Here is a 17752-nt window from a genome sequence, read left to right on the forward strand (position 1 = left end):
GTGTTTGTACAGTATCATGAAGCCTTTAAAGCAGTTATCGCACTGGAACAGGCAACTGTTGTTGCTTTTAGAGGGCATAATTAAAACACTGTCAAAGTTCTATTGACATTTTTGTATTTCCTCATTAGGTTGTGCTCTTCCATTAAACATCCAACTCTAGATGATAGAAATTCAATGAGGACTTCTTACAAGCCATCTCACCCAGCAGGACTGTTTAATATCGTCTCCTCTCCAGGGTTTAACTGCACACTACCATATTGGACAAGTAATGTAAAGTAATTGGATTTTTTTTCCCCTGTTGTGTTTCCTCCTGCAGTGGAGTCCAGCAGTCCGAGTCACCTCTCTCCAGATAACACGTTGGAGCGTTCCTTCTTCATACGAATGAAGTCCACGTTGACTAAGAGAGGCGTCCACATCAAGTCCTCCGGCTACAAGGTAACGCTGAGTCCCGGGGCCTTCTCGCTCTTCAGTTGAGCAGCTAAATCTCCTTGCACTCAATCACAGCTCCCCTGTGTGTGGTAATACAGTGTGTAGCGGACGTTTGGCTGAATATATTACGTTCGCCGTGCTGACAGCTTCTGTGGCTTATTTGATTAGAGTTGTTTTGGGATATGCTGATGGATTTTACACAAGCGAGTCTCACATTTTGGCCTGCAGACTAGAAGGAGCTCTGAGTTGTGTCTTTCATTCATTTTTATCAGTACATGTGCTAATTGATTTGTTCATTTGAAATACTTTCTACAAAATTAAGCACAGAATGTTTAATAGAGGCTTGTTCTTCAGGCTTTAATCCCACCAATCAGAGACCTTGTGCATAAGAAATTAAAACACCTATTTGATTACTCTTTGGTTTGAGCATAATTGAAGTGGTGTGTGTGTTTTAACATCTCATGCCTTACAGTTTTATCTTTACTCTGTGAATTTTGTGTTGAGATCTCTATGAAAGTAGGATATACATGTGAATGATAGATGGAGAGACAGCTATCTCCCTCCTGAGCTTCTCATCCCCCCTCTGTGGCTTCAGCGTTTGTCCGGACATGGATTTGATGCAAATACGCAGGAAGCTACCCCACTGCATAAATATTCGCAATCATAAATGTGCCTATGTTATGAGTCACACAAGGACTCTTAGTACATTTATTCTGAATTAAGTTAACCCTCACGTTGTTACATAATAGAAACTTATGAATTTTGCATATGGCATGCCAGCATTAGGCGACAGACAGGAGTCAGAGAGGCGAAATGCACGGCACATCGTGGCTGCTTATATCCCCTCTTCACTCTGGAGGTCAAATCAAAGTGAATTTCTCTCCAGCTTAAGCCCATCTCCTTTTTCAGCATATCTCAGGATTCATCTCATTTAATGCACTCATGTAAAAGCTCCACGTCATTATTTGTGCTGTATCACATTTCAAAAGCACTCTAGAGAATGCCTAGGAACAGATGAATCTTATTTCTTATGTATATCTCCTCTATATTCACCAAATGGGGAGTTGGGGGGGGGGGGGGGGGGGGGCGAGAGAGAGACGGGGGAGAAGGAGAGTGCATTGTGTGCTGAACCATGAATTATAAAAATTGATCCCTTTGTTATGTTGGCTTGTATTAAATTGAGATATGCTATGCGCCTGCCTCTCACAGCAGCCATGGCAAGCCCTTGCCGCGTCAGTTTGCATTTAGCAGCCTGAGCATATTTAATGTTTTGCCAGGGCTTATGATGTTCTTGCCAAGAGCACTCCTGCAGCAATTCACTGCCGACACTCTCTTTGTGGCAATTACTTCAAAAGTTGTATTTTCAAACTAACTTTTTTGATGCCCCTGGCTTTGGGCTTCTAAAAGGATCATTTCCATTTTGTATATATTTAATACATTTGAATGTTTATTTATTGAAAGGGTCTGCGTCTTTGTGAAAAACTGTGTGCTTTAGTGTGTATCTCGCTAAATCTCCTCTCTGGAGTGCTGCACAGTTTATGAGGCGATGCATGTGGGTTTGATATCAGCTGGTAATTAGACATTTTCTGTTTCTGGCATTGTGCTGTGATGTCTTATTGAAGGCTGGCAACATTTGTGTTAAGTGTCTCTACATGCCAATCCCTCAGTCTCATCCACACCAACTCCAGACGAATACAGACCAGCTGAACACCAGCTCCACACCGCAATCTTGTGCCAATTCATCCTCAAGCACACAACATCCGTCTTGGAGCCAGGCTACCCTCAATTTTTTTTTTTTTGTATTATAATATTCAACAGCTACAGAGACACCCTTTAAATATTAAAAATTCTGACTGGATATGAGCATTTCATAAAACAAATTCCAATCATGTCTCACAACACAATAAAATGATTGACATAAATTAAGCATTTGACTATATATCCTTTTATATGATGGTCTCTACAATATATTACAACATGAGAGGATTTCTGTTTGCATTTCAGCAATATGTGTTGTATATTTCCAATATAGCATGGCTTTGAACATCCAGTCATGACATATTGAAAAAAGACAAATAACATCAGTCCCCCACAGTCAATAACCCAGACACACAGTAATGCTGTTATCTGCAGGGAAACAAATAGTCAACTGTTTATACAGAGAGCAGACAAGGTAACACATCTGTCTAGCCCAGTGCTCTGAATGCAATACCTATGGAGTTTCGCTCAGTTTAATTTCTGCTTTACAGGAAATCCTAAATAAAGCTTGTGGACTATAGTGTGATTTGAAACAGTTAAAGCTTACAACATAATGCATTAAAAAAAACAAAGTAAACAAAATGAAAAAAAAGTCTAACAAATATTTAGTGTGATTTATAAAATATAATATGTATGTACATACACACACACACACACACACACACACACACACATATATATATATATATATATATATATATATATATATATATATAGAGAGAGAGAGAGAGAGAGAGAGAGAGAGAGAGAGAGTTAATGAAGTTCCAACTGGAATAAAATTGATTAGGACGTTAGAAACTCAGTTAATTGCACCCTAATATGTGATAGCCTTTGATTTCTCGAGTGTTAGAGGATTAGTGCGTTCCAGCTCCAAATCCAGGCGCAGGAGTGAACTTGTTTTCATTAACGTGGCAGTCACTCAGTCCTTGGTTTTGGTCTGTCCCCCAGCGATGGGGTCTTCCCAGGTGGAAGAAGAACCTTAATAACAGCTGGCAGGTTGATATGGTCTTGTTTGTGTCCAGGCTAGTCATAAAATGTAGCATTATTACTCACAGTAAGAGCTCCCTTCCCAATATTTGAGTGTGGCTGCTCATAGACAAAGCACATATATTTAACGTTATGCACTTGTGGACTTTGCTATACTCTGCTCCATCTCTCTGTTTTCTCTAAGGTGATCCACATCACGGGCAGACTGAGGATAAGAATGGCACTAACGCACAATCGCACAGTGCCCAATCAGATTATGGGCATGGTGGTGGTGGCTCATGCCCTCCCTCCCCCCACCATTAACGAAGTTCGCATTGACTGCCAGATGTTCGTCACGCGGGTCAACATGGACCTCAACATTGTCTACTGTGAAAATAGGTAACGGTCTTCTTCCTTCTGAAGTGCAAGATCAATGTCATTAAGACTGATGAGGTGTTGATTTAGACATTTATCAACGAAAAAAAAAGGAGCATTCAAAACATTGCATTATTCATCTCCATCAGTTGCTTAATTTCTTGTTTAACCATGTGTGCTGTGCCTGATATTTGCTCCTGCCACATCTATCTTTCTTTTGAAACTCAGCCCAGAAAGACTCATTTTTACTTTCAAAACCTCTGTTACTATCAAAGCCATTTCTGTTCTGCAAAATGAGGACATCCTAATTTGGTCTGGCTTGAAAGGAAATGTCTTATTAGTTTTATTAGTTTTATTTATGTCTCGAGGATTAAAGTCACCCCAATGGCTGCTGAATTTTTTACTGCTCCCTTCACTTAACATATTTATGAGGCAATGGCATCTGGCCAAGTCTATTGCATAGTTATCATCATTTCAAATCTCTTTTTTTAACATGGCGTTCGATCGCAGTCTTACCCTCTAAGAGTCCAGCTTATTCTGTAAGCAGTCCAACTGAGTGTCCCAGTGCTTACTGTGCACCTGCAAGGACATAGTGAATAGCATTCAAAAAACATACAGCACATAATACATGAGCAAAATATCTGATTTAATATGTGTTAGTTCTGCTTTAATTAGATTTGTATTAATTATAGGTAGAGATTAAGGTACAAGCATTATTAATTCACTTGAGAATTTGGAAAGCATGGATTCTTTACTGCATGCACATGTTTCAATAAAGATCCTCTGACTGATCTGATGTAATACCTTGGTGTAACACCATAACAAATACATATTGAATTACACATTTTCATTCCCCTCCAGAATTAGCGACTACATGGACCTGACACCTGTGGACATCATAGGAAAAAGATGTTATCAGTTTATTCATGCCGAGGACGTGGAGGGCATTCGGCACAGCCATTTAGACTGTAAGTAACCACATGCATTGTGAATGGAAACAATATTATCATTCATAAATATTTTCTGCTGATTTTATTTGAACAGAGTTTGTATGAATGCCTGCACTATTTATATGCTCTACTAGAGCACAACAGTATCTGCTCAAAGTCACCGTCAGCTGAGAGTCATGAAAAAACAGAAGCGATATTTTCCATGGCCATTTTAATACAGTCTAGTCACGTCAATGTAACAAGCGGTAATAAGTAGCTGGAAAGCTTAATTTCTTTATGGAATGCTGTCATGTAGCTCTGATTACAAAAAAAAAACTTCCTCTGGGATTAGACTGTTCTTCAAAAAAGAATTGACAGAAAAAGTATTGGAAAAAACATATAAATTAATTACAAATTATGGAAATGAAAGAAGGGAATCATTACCACACTGCGTTCCCCCTGAGCATGGGGTCATTTTTACATTGTAGTTAAATATCAGCGAGTTTTGATTCAGACTGGGTATAAAATTGTGTTCTATGGTTATATTCTGGATTATATTGTTTATATTATTATATTATATATTATAATTACAATGCCAATACTAGATTTATCATTAGATTTTGTTAGACCTATTAAATATAACCATTGCAACAGATCAGCTTTTTTTTTTATATAAATGAACAATAATAATAAAAAAAAAATTAAGAATTGACACTTCGAACATCAAGTAAACAAAATTCCCAGTTTTAGCTTATAGTTATGGAATCATTACTTTCTTGCATTCTCTTTTATAAGCTCTATGTAATCCTTCCTTGAACATGACATTACCAGTGATACTGTAGGCTACTGTGTCTTTCAGTAATTTATGTGCATTCCTGACTGTATTGGCTGCCATTAAGTGTTTTGCATGAGTATTAAAAGTTTTTACTCCCATAAACAAACTTTACAAGATAATAATGGACAGATGTGGCATTTACCTAAGGATAGTAAATTTAGCTAAGGAGCCATGACGTGACCAATATTTAAACACTTTAACGTTATATTAGACATCCTCACATAAACGTTTTACTGTAGCCTGAATTAATCTCGGAAAGCAGGCGTTTTCCAAAGATTTCTTTCCAGTTTCTTACACGGACTAATACCCATCATATATACTGAAGTGCCAGTTTATATATATATATATATATATATATATATATATATATATATATATATATATATATATATATATATATATATATATAGCTTCAATTTCATCAGCCAACGTATTGTTGTACCACAAAGTTTAAGCATTCTTCAGTTAAACAGACTAAAGCAACTAACTTACATATCTCTATCCCGATATTGAATGTTATCTTCAGACCATGATTCCACTTCAACAGGACACAAATGATTAACTTTTAAACATCTGCTGTAGCAGAATCTAAAAAGTGGTCATTTAAATAAGAATATTCACAAATTATGACTTATCTTCACCTACTGTTTCCATTCCTCAAAAAACATGATGACGGGCCAGTCAGGACAGGAAGGGGCTGAAGAACTCTACCAGTTTCTGGTGTGTGTATGTATGTGTGTGTGTGTGTGTTAGTGCTCCTCTCAGGTTAATCTGCACTTCTCCTTATACACCCAGTGCATTTTGATCACACCTTTACACCATGAAGTGTTTATCTTGGCAAATACCCCACAGGAAAACTCTTTAAAGACTCCACAACCTTTGGCGCGCTTTACTTTCATCGTTCTCGGCAGGAGGGCCACTGACTGCCTGGAGGTGCGACCATGCTTTTTGAATATCCTAAATCATCTGTTAAGTGTGTTTTGGCAGGCACTTTTTTCCTGTACTCTCCTCTCGCCTGCACGTCATGGCAGAAATTCAAAACGTCATTGAGAGCAGCGTAGCGTTTCATACAGTAAATGCACGCTTGCCTCGGCAGCAGGCAAGTTGCCATTATTTAAGTAGTGAGGGATGAGGCACGCGGGTGGGGGGATAAATCCCTCACTTTATTAGGTGTTTGTGGAGGAGGACGAGTGTCCTTGGGGCTGTTGGGTGAATTTGGAGCTGTCTGATTAGATATTGCAAGTTCAACTGAATTAGAGTGCAATTACTGCTGCACTGCAGTGTCCCTTTGCCTTAAAAAGCCACCAGATTGGGTCCATTAGGCCTTGATTTGAAACCCAGCAGAGAGAAAGCAGAGAGGAGTGCATTGATGAGAGAGTTAGAAGGCTGAGGGTGGCCCAGAACCACAAATCTCCAGCTGTCCCTGTCTGTCTAACCATCTATTACACATTACAATACGGACAATTAACATAAAAGTGGAAGCAATGGCAAGGGCCAGCTGCAAAGTTGATGAGGGGAAGTCTTACTGTATTTCGCTTCACATTTTATTGTGTTATGGAAAAAACAGCAACTGCTCACAGAGAAATCAGTTTAATTGCAGATTTACTACAAATCAGAAGTCACCTGTCGGTAGAAATATCGTAGTGTTTGCGCAACACTGAATTCATAAGAATGTATATGAATTAGTGCCGTATACAGAAACTTCCAGAAGATAGGTTACTTCACACCTTAGCTAGTTGAAGCTAAGTGGCCAAAATAATACAATTAATCACGTTTTAACTCCAGACTATTTTGCACATTTTGATCAAAATAATAAAATGAACCCAGAACTTAATTGCCAAGAAAGTTTTTACTCACTTAAAGAACACTCAGCATGTATAACCTCACTGACCATTCCAGCTTAGTTTGACACAGTTAATGGCTATGATCATCACTGTCATCACTGTTCGTATGAAGGGCTCATCAAGCCGCGCTGGGAGTGTGTGCTGAAGAAGCGGCAGCCATTCCAAGTGCAGCCGCTGCTCTGCTGATTGCCAATCAGAGAATGACATCAGGTCAAGCAAGGCCATCAGATCAGCTGGAGTAAGGGAAATGAGAGAGCGTGGGTCTCTGCACTAACCTCTTTGCCCATCCTGCCTCAATAGAGCAGCCAGCTCTAACACACACACACACACACACACACACACACACACACACACACACACTAGCAGACTGACTGGTGTTACACTACAAATATCTCTCACTGCTTTCAGTGTTAGCAATATTGCGACACCTTGCATGAATACATAAATATGAGGGGGAAATGCCAGAAACAAAAGAATTGGTTTGAATTTTTGGGAGCTTGCTGAAGAAGATGAATAAATATTTAAATGTAGTAGTTTAACAGACGAAATAATTATACAATTTTTTAAAAATAATTTTATAGTTTTTAGAGCTCTCAGAAAATCTGATATTTGCAGTAGGGTTACCATCAATACACCGCTTATAACTAAATCCTGTGCTGAATGAATGTTACTGAGCCATCTCTTCTTCTTTTTTTTGCTGCATAGATATTGATTTTTTTCCTTCTTCTTCTGAGATAGTCAAAGAAAACCTTCAACCCAAACTGCCTTCTCCCAACTATTCAACATGACAAGGTGGCTGTTCCTCTCCTGTTCATGTCCAATTTTTCTCTTGAAGTTTTAAACGTACATAACAGTCTCGGAGGTGCGCTGAAGACAAAAGCAGTCTACACACATTATCAGTGTGCTCGTATAATCATTGCCAGACATGTATATTATTATACGTTGCTTATTACATGTTCGTCTTACTGGGCTTGCTGACAGTTTTTTTCTTTCATTCCCACACATTCTTGTCGCATTTGTTCTATACAATTTTCGGTTACGAAACGAAAGCGGCTGGATGAGCTTGGACTGGAGTAATTTGATGTAAGCAGATGTTTGCTATCTGCAGAAATGTAATGTGACAGAGCTGACCTCACCTGTGTCAGCCGCGGATCAGGAGCAACACACCATAAATTAACAAAAGCGTTCCGCTACACAGCTAAGCATCGTACGCACTGTGTAAATGCTCTGTCTGCGTGTGTGCTTGTGTGTGTGTGTGTGTGTGTGTGTGTGTGTGTATTTTTTTACCAGCCTAGACAGAGGATGGGGGACGGGAAGAGATAGCTGAGAAAAGTGTGCGGAACCCCCAAGAGAGGGAAGCTGTGTGCCTGAAGGCAGACTCATAGAGCTGCTCTCTGTAGACTAGTTCAAACTGACTTTAATGAAAGACTCCCCTCACTGCTTATTGAGCTTAAAGACAGACTCCACCGTCTGCAACAACACAGAAAAATACACCTGATACACACACCCAAGAATATAGCAATTTCCTTTATTAACAGATTCAAAACAGGTAAATGTATAAAAGTGTTATAAAGCTGTTTACTGTCCTGTACTGAAAAAACAAAAACATCAGGACATCTCTGTGCAGATGACTTTGTCCAATTTCTTATTCTATTTTATTGATAACATTCAGTAAATTTGTTCAATCATATGTTTCAGGATACAGGTTTGTCGTTCTCAATATAATAGATTTCGAAGATAATCACCTTGATTTGTTCATAGCATGCATTTTTTCCTTAAGAGAACATTCATGTAGTCATTTCTGTAGCTCGGGGTGAGGTCAGGCCAAGAGCCATTTCCAGTAAAACACTACAAACAACACAAAACACTACCCAGCCCAGTAACCCAGCCTCTAGCCAGGAGTCTTTTTCCAATGCCTTTCCCACTCATTCATAAAAGGCTTGTCTTTACGATAATACCCCAATGGACTGCAAGGACTTTTCCATAAAGCAATTTCACGGGTGTAAATGACTTGCTTTTATGTGACAATGACTCCCCCTGCCTCTCCCGCTGTGAATGGGGGCCATGTTGGGTAAAGGGTATCTGAAAGGTAGCTGCTATTATGGAATGTATCCAAGTGATTAAACGGAAGTGAAGGACAGAGGCCTAGCATAGAGAGAGAGCGATGGAGAGAGAGAGAGAGAGAGAGAGAGAGAGAGAGAGCCCATCCTCCAGGCTAGCCTGAGGCTTCAGGAGAGAACAGCTAGATTAAAGATGCCGTATTCCTTTTAATGCCTCAAAAGGCTGCAGAGATGACTCTGAGAGAGAGAGAGAGAGAGAGAGAGAGAGAGAGTGAGAGAGAGAAAGAGAGAGAGAGAGAATGAAGGGGCGGCTTCATTACCACTAAATCAATAGCGCAAACAGGTCCTGATTGATTTAATAGCAGTGTAAGTGAAAGGGGTTAAAAAATAAGGTTCACCTGCACAGCAGCAGCGCCAGGCAGAGGCAAGGCTGCAGTGTATTGACGGCAATGCAGATGAACCCAGCTCATTAAGAGAGAACCAAGTAAAGAGCAAGCGTGGACTATGTACAGAATCAGTTTTTAACGGATTGCTGGATTCCCTTCTTCATTTTACTTTGCAACTTTTGAGAACCTAACATAAATCTCTCGGATGAATTTAAACTCATTTGTATTTGTTACTGAGTATATCATTTTGTTGCCTGAAATGAAACACTGTATTAAGTTTAGCTTCTCAGGCTTTCAGTATTCTGGACCATTGTGTGTATAGTGAGGAAACGGTGAAGGTTAGAGCAAGGGTATGTCCACTGACCACAATGAGCAAGTCAGAAAAACAACATATTTGTTTCAGATGTTTGTTTATCTGGTTTTCATTTGTTACCTTTACATTTCCCAAAGAAGCAGTCAGTATGTTAAGTCAATTAGTATAGCTTTGAATGTCTTATTAAACAGTGTTAATAGTCTGTAGTAGTATTAATTACAGATCTTTTTGTATAAATAATTCTCCCAAAGTCAGTATTTTTTAATTTATTTTATAAACGACATTCTTTGTGTTTGTATTTAAACTAAGAACATACATTCATGACTTAGTTCTGACCATTTTAGCTTTACAGAAATGATTAATGCAAATACATATTGGTTGAGATAACATTTAGCACTTAATTTAGCCAAATTTATTGCAGTCAGACAAGGACACAGTATAGGAGTAGTCACAGACAAGGACATCGCAAAGGAAACAGAGCAAGCAGACACAGCGCACTCTGGTGAGCAAGTGTGGGTACTGTGCTCTTATGTGGAAACGGCATAAGCAAAAGAGCCCTTTAACTCTGGCGCTTTAAATCTTTAGCAGTGAAATTAGACATAAAAAGCTTCTGATATTGTTAAATAATATTTGTTTTATCTAAGAACAGACGAGCAGTAAAGACTTATGATGTAACAGAGATCTTGTTAAACTGTAAACAGTTACTAATAAATTTCTCCCCTCTTTGTGTCTTTCTTTATAGTAATGAATAAAGGCCAGTGTGTGACAAAATACTATCGCTGGATCCAGAAGAATGGAGGCTATATCTGGATCCAGTCCAGTGCCACTATTGCTATCAACGCCAAGAATGCCAATGAGAAGAACATCATCTGGGTCAACTATGTGCTTAGGTAAACAGGGCTCTTTCAGTTAAGTGTTATCCCAAATTACTGTGATGCTTATTTGTCAATTCCCATCAGAAAGCTAGAGGATTTCCATTTGCGATTGTGAGGCAGCAACAGCCAAATAAATAGATCTCTGTAAGCCTCTATTTAATCTCCTCTCCCGTTGCGGGCGCAAGCAGCGCCTTAGCCTGAGATCATTAGAGAGATGTGTGCTCGCAAACACTGGATCAATCAGGATGTTTAAAATGTTCAGGTGCAGCAAGTGTACTCTAGGTTATTTCACCTTCCTTCCACCAGACTACTGGAAACAGTTCAGCTCTGTGAATAATTCTCTTCTCTGTCTCTCTCTCTCCCTCTGTTTTTTTTTTTTTTTTTTTTTTTTTTTTTGTGGTCAGTAATCCGGAATACAAAGACACACCCATTGATATCACACAGCTTCCGAATCTGCCAGAGAAAGCCTCAGAGTCATCGGAAACGTCAGACTCAGAGTCTGACTCTAAGGACAACTCTGGTACAGTACAATATTACTTCAAATCTGGATCATACACATACCATGAACTTATAACATACAAATACAGTTATTACAGTATAATAAGATCATCACAAATAAGGTTCATCATATTAGCTGTGTCCTCAGTAAAAACTTAAGTAACTCTCAGAGATTATACCATTTCAAGTGTTCATCTTTACTGAAATCACATATTCCACCCTGCAAGGTACAGAAGCATGAGGCTTCAATGCTCCTAGTAAACCTGGTTAAAAGGTCGATTAAGCCTGGGCAGTCAACTGGAGATATTAATTATGTATTCTAGCAGAAGATTGAGTGTGATTCCAGAGATGGGTTTAGGGGCACTGAGAGGATGAGGTAGACTGACAGATTGGGGAGGGTACTAGGATATTGTCTCCTGGCACCTTGGCATGGCTAGCCCTTTGCCAGTCTTCATCATAAAGGTTACCATCTGTGCCAGCTGCAGCTGGACTAGATCATGCCCTGACTCCTTTTTTCTCATTCATCTGTCTATCTCACTGTCTTACTCTTCCTTGCTCACTCAGTCAGTCTCATAAGGCAGCTGGCTCATTCCTTACCAATTCCATACCACCAAATCACAGAAAGAGTGCACTTGAGATATAATAAAAAGCTGATGGATAAAGAAGATAAAACTTATGACTTCAATATGGCCATGTCGGATAACAGCAATAAGCTGTAATAAGCCATACTGTTCTAGTTACTATACAAAAGCAATCAGGGAATTTGACCTAAAGTGGAAAAAACTGGAGCATTTAAATAACAATAACATTTACAACAATAACACCTATGACTAAAGCAGTGACAGAAGATTAGTCACTGAGGGATGACTAATTCTGCTGTTCGATTTAAAAGCTTTTGTTTTCCAAACTATTTATATAGTCTTAAAATATCAAATCATTGACAAACGGTCAAATCATCTGCTGGAGGAACATCTGTAAAAACATCTGCATATGCATCACACATCATTTACAAACACATCAACTTAGCAATATCCAGGAACATTTTAAATGCATGCATAAGTCTTTAAGGAAAAGCTTACAACTATTAACTTAAATACACATTACAGGGGACTTAAAGCTTGCCAAGTACTTTCAGCTGCCCTATAACATGATTGATCAGTGGGGGGGGGGGGGGGGGGGGGGTTTCAAGCTAGATTTCTAGCTTAGCATGTCTCAGAGGAAATGTGCTGGACTGGTAAATGTTGTGCATGATGGAAGAATTAGCAGTGTTCACGATAAACAAAAACTTGATGAAATAAAGTCACTTGCAGGAACTCTTAATCCTCTGATAACCTCTATGATCTTCTATGATGCCTGAACACCCCATCTTCTTTTTCTCTTAGAAGACAACGAGAACTCCAAGTCAGATGGGAAAGGAAATAAGTCTTCTGAGAACAGTGAAGAGCCAGAGTCAGACAGTAAGAAGCCCACCAGACACTCTGAGCAGGAGATGAGGCATCAAGAGGAGGACAGCTCCAGTAATGCAGAGAGCCAGGAGAGTGAGGACAGTTTGGAACCCTCTGATTGTGAGGCTGAGCACAAGGAGAGCCGCTTGGCTCATCTCAGTGGGCTGCCCATTAAAGTGGAGCACTATGGTGATGGAGAGGGGGCAGAGCTTCACAATTCTCTCTCATCATCCTCTGAGGAAGAGGACGAAGATGAGGAGGAAGAAGAGGAAGACAATGATGAGATTATGAAGGACTACAACAGTGAAGGGGAACTGAGCGGTCCACTGACAAGTAAACGCCAGAAGAGAAAGAAAAGGAGGAAAAAGCAGAAATGGGAGGGCAGTCGTCAGCGTCTGCGACTTTCACCTCCAGAAGCTGTCACAGCAAGTCCAGGAAGTCTGGAGCCAGCACTGGGAGAGCAGCCTCCATTACTGCCACCTCCATCACCCGCCACTGCCTCAGTGCTTAAGATCAAAACAGAGATGGCCGAGCCTATCAACTTTGACAACGATAGCAGTATCTGGAACTTCCCGCCTAACCGAGAGATCTCACGCAATGAGTCACCTTTCAGCATGACCAAGCCTCCTAGTGCTCATGAAGCCTTCCCCGCTGCCATCCCCGACTCAGTCCTCACTCCACCAGGCACCGAAGGAGGAGCAGGCATCAGGAAGCCCAACTTCACTAACAGCAGTAGCAGTAGTAGCAGTAACAGTGCTCCCAACTCAACTGGCCTGGGACCCCCACTGTCTAACTCCTCAACCTCTGACCCCCTATCACCTCCACTTTCAGCCTCACCACGTGATAAGCAGCAGGGCACACCCACCTCCCAGAATTCCCTTCTGTACAGTGGTGACTTGGAGGCCCTGCAGCGGCTACAGACAGGCAACGTGGTGCTTCCCCTGGTGCAGCGTGTTGCAGGCACACTGGCTGCCACCAGCACAGCAGCGGCACCACGCGTCTACACGGCAGGCACCATTCGCTACGCACCCGCTGACGTCACACTGGCTGTGCAGAGCAACCTGCTACCCAGCGGCCATGCCGCAGTCAACTTTGTGGACGTGAACGGGCCTGGCTTTGGTATTGATGCCAAGACACCCATGGAAATGCTCTACCACCACGTGCACCGGCTCAACATGTCGGGTCCATTTGGTGGCGCAGGCACCGGTGCCAGTCTCGCACAGATGCCCACTGCCAACGTCTTCACCACGGCGGAGGGACTCTTCTCTACGCTTCCCTTCCCCGTCTACAGCAATGGCATCCACACAACACAGACTCTCGAGCGCAAAGAGGATTGAAGCAAAACACTGAGACCATATTACTGTGTTCAATTTAAATCAAGACTCTTTCGAGGCCTATGACTGTGTTTCAAGTTGGGGTGGGAATTAATTGTTATAGCACTTTGAATTTCAAGCAGTTACGCTTGTGTAATTGAAACAAATGGTTTCTCTTCCTGTGTCTTTCTCCATTTCTTTTCTCTTCCTCCCTCCCTTCTCTAGAGCCAATGACATTTTCTTTAAACAAACTAAACAGGCTCATCTCTATTTCAGAGTTCCTTTGAGCCACAGAGAATTCACCACTCAGGTGTGTGGTTTCTCTGTGGTGAAATAAAATGTGCTTTGTTTGACTTCATTACAGTGCATCCGTATTAGGATGTGTTGTGTATTTAAAGGCAATTCACAAAGGAGATAAAAAGAAACTGTTCATTTTTTATCAATATCTTGATGTGATCAAGGCTGACACTGACAAAAGGATGTTACCCTGTTTGACGTGGTTGAAAGGGTTTTAGGGTTCTTTCTTAACGAGGGAATAGTATTTTAGAAATGATGCTTTTCTTCGTTTTTTATAGCTCAGATTTAACTTACAAATCATGCATTTTAAAAGCAATTTTAGCCAGGTATTGATTGACCTGCTCCGAATGTTACTACAAACTCCCAGGACTTTGGAACAGGTCAGTGTGAGATTCCTCCAGTTCCATCTTCCTTTTGCAGATCCATGGTGCTATCATCAACTAACCCTCACTCAGCTGGCTGACGTAGGTATTGTTCCAGAGCTCAACAAATGATGGCTTGAGAGATTTTCTACTGAAAACTCAAACCTCTAACAGTCAAGTTCATTTTTCTTGTGTTTATCCCCTGCAGAGTGTGGAGAAGGGTTTGGCTGTGGCTCAATCTGATTGAGTCAGAAAAGGCATTTGGACCAGGCTGTGAATCATTTCTTACCCCTCAGTGTAACTGAGGCTAATTTTTACATCATAAACTTGAAGATGAATGTGAAACTCTTTAACAGGCTTCTCTCAGTTTATTTTTACTCTCCCTCTTCATACTTGAAGCCTAGTAGCTTTTCCCCCATCAGTCTCCCAAAATCAGTTTCCCTCCACTCCTTCATGAACTCTGAAAAACACATATCAACAAGATTGTAATAAGGACATGCATTTTCAATCAAAAATGTGTTTTGAGAAATCACATTCCTAATTTTTTTCCACTGTTGCCAAAAAAAATTACCGTCACAGTTTGGTGTCAAGACACTGTGAATTTGTTTGGAAAAAAAAAAAAAAAAAAAGAAAGTAATAAAAAGGAAGAAAACTGTCGCTTCATCTTTTGGCAGCCATCCATCACGTCATCTATTACCAAGCGTGATAAGCGTAAACGTGTACAATGTGTAAGTGTCATTGGCTGTCAGTCCTCATAGCGATTTCAGTGTGTGTTACTATATGCAGTATATACCGAGCTGATGTAGCTGTTTCGTCCTTTGTCCTCTCTGTGCTAGTGTGGGCTTGGACGGGGAAACACTCGTTCTCCCTCTCCTTCTCCTCTACAGTCTTAGTGAACCAGTGGAGGTTAGTGGATTTTGTGTGGTGGCCTTCCAATGTAGTGTCACCTTTTTGCTGCTTCTTTTCTGTCTGTATTACTTTTCTGTTCCTGCTATTGCTTTGCTGTTGTGTAGTCTACAGACCTCTCTCTTCCTCTCAGAGATAAAAGACTCTTAACTAGCTCAAAGGTTTAAGGAGCCATTTTTTTGCCACTGGGGAATTCTGGGATTGCGGTCTCCACCTCAAAACTGACAAGGATAAAACCGAAGTAGCATTTAGATGTAACGTCTGGAACCTCAAAGGCCTAAGTTGTGAAACATTCCCAGAGTCCCTTGTGCTTCTCATGTGCATTGGGTGTATTTCATTGGTTTCCACCAACCAGTTGACTTCAAGGACCCTGCAACTCACAGGAAGTAAAAAAAAAAAAAAATTATGACAGAATTTCAGGACAATAAACAATTTTACGGATTTCTAATGAGAAATGAAAAAAAATCACACTATAAAATCTATTTTTATAGGTGTTTTGGAAATGCATGTTTACCAAGTTGATTGTTTGGTTTACCTGATTTTGTTTGGTCCAGCAGCTTTGCCAGCGTTTAGTGTTTTTTAGTCTGTCCAACAAGGCAAAGGGGGAGCCTTTTTGTCTTTTTACTGAATCGGGCTACTCCCCTGCATCAGGAAACTCGTCTCTGTGGTTTCTGTGAAAATGTGTTGTTACTCAAACCCAGGTCATGATATTAATGTTTTTAAAACCGATAGCTGCTGTCAGGGCAGTTGCAGGAGAGCTTGGCGTCACCACTGGAGCTTAGCGTCTTAGATCCTAGAGTCTTAGCATTTTTTACATTACAAAAAGTTGTGCTGTACAGGGGGTGGCTCAAAAAAACACTGTGGACCAGGAAATACACCCATATGTTACAAACAGAACAGCCGGCTGAGCTGTCTCAGTGTTTCTGTGTTGTGTCAAAATGATTGCTGGTGATTTAATCTTAAACTAATCTCAGCTGCTGTCAGATAAATAGTGTTTAAAAATTACAATATGATAAATCACTTCATTACCTGTGAAAACTGTGTCTGTGTTTTTAACTATTTCTTGTACAATTATACAGATTCTTTTATGAGGAACTTGGTGCCAAGTAGATGAATACAGGAGAAAGGGATTCTCTTAGTATCAATGTTAACAGTGTTATAAATTCTAAATACAAACAAATTAAAATATTAAAAAGAGAAAACTATGGTACATTTTTTATTTTCTTTTTGGGGTTTTAATTATTATTATTTTATTTTATTATTTCTTTTTTTTTCAAAAAAAAAAAAGAAAAAAAAAAGAAACAACTAACTAAAGCTAACTGAGTGCCTGGCTTGTTTTTTTTAATGGAACAACATCTCTTTTCATTTACCATAAATAATGCTGCAATTCAGAAATGTACATACTTCATTTTACAACAGGGTTCTTTTATACTTTTGTAGGGTCTCATCAGTTTAAGCAAACATGTCATACATGGTTGTCTTTCTGTAACGGTTTTTTACCATCTTACAGGTGCCATATTCATAATAAACTTCTCTCAGATTTCTTACTATCTGGCATCATTTCTTTCTCATTCAGTTCATCTTAAGTGAATATCACACATCACTGACGTTCCTCCTTGTTTACTTCTTTTTTTATTTTATTTTATTTTTATTATTATTTTATGTTTCCAGATATCTGGCCAATACGTCATTCGTTCATGTCATAGTTGGAGTCACTAATCACAGGGGAACTGATGAGACCACAGGTCTCGTTCTCATCCTGATGTGTCCATAATCTGCACCGAAGTGTGTTTCTGCAGCTCACTGCTCGCTTGTACTCTCCAGGGCTGTGGCACTGCAGTGCACTCAAAAACCTAGTTGTTAAATAAGCACTCATGGGTATATGTGACGCTTTCTCATACCTCACAATATCATTCAATCTGGGCTTTTAATTAGCGGGTAATCTAGACTGTGCTGTCCGTTCTGCCATACTGATCTCACTGTAACGCCAATAAATGTGGAAAGCATTCATTTTCATAGTGTTTTATTTTAGAGTTTATTTAGAGCTATTACTGGAACTATTTTCATTTAGAACAATAACTGTTGCTTTGCTAATTGATACCTGGAACAGGACAACACTACTCTGTTAGCATGCTTTAAACAAAGTGTCACACCTTTCAAG

At 40.0% G+C, this 17752-nt stretch overlaps 1 protein-coding gene across 3 annotated transcripts in view; it reads left to right on the forward strand.

The window, feature by feature from the left end:
• LOC108269480 (neuronal PAS domain-containing protein 3) overlaps nt 1-17579 on the forward strand; it is a 253602-nt gene extending 236023 nt beyond the window's left edge. For all 3 annotated transcript variants that reach the window (XM_017475393.3, XM_017475394.3, XM_017475395.3), the window contains exons 7-12: nt 317-435; nt 3359-3552; nt 4390-4496; nt 10638-10785; nt 11175-11290; nt 12651-17579. In XM_017475393.3, coding sequence (XP_017330882.1) covers nt 317-435; nt 3359-3552; nt 4390-4496; nt 10638-10785; nt 11175-11290; nt 12651-14050 — 2084 coding nt within the window. In that variant the 3' untranslated portion in view covers nt 14051-17579. The remainder of the gene's footprint in view (nt 1-316; nt 436-3358; nt 3553-4389; nt 4497-10637; nt 10786-11174; nt 11291-12650) is intronic.
• Nucleotides 17580-17752: the final 173 nt, after the last annotated feature.

Source organism: Ictalurus punctatus, chromosome 9, assembly GCF_001660625.3.
Source record: "Ictalurus punctatus breed USDA103 chromosome 9, Coco_2.0, whole genome shotgun sequence".
Lineage (NCBI taxonomy): Eukaryota > Metazoa > Chordata > Actinopteri > Siluriformes > Ictaluridae > Ictalurus > Ictalurus punctatus.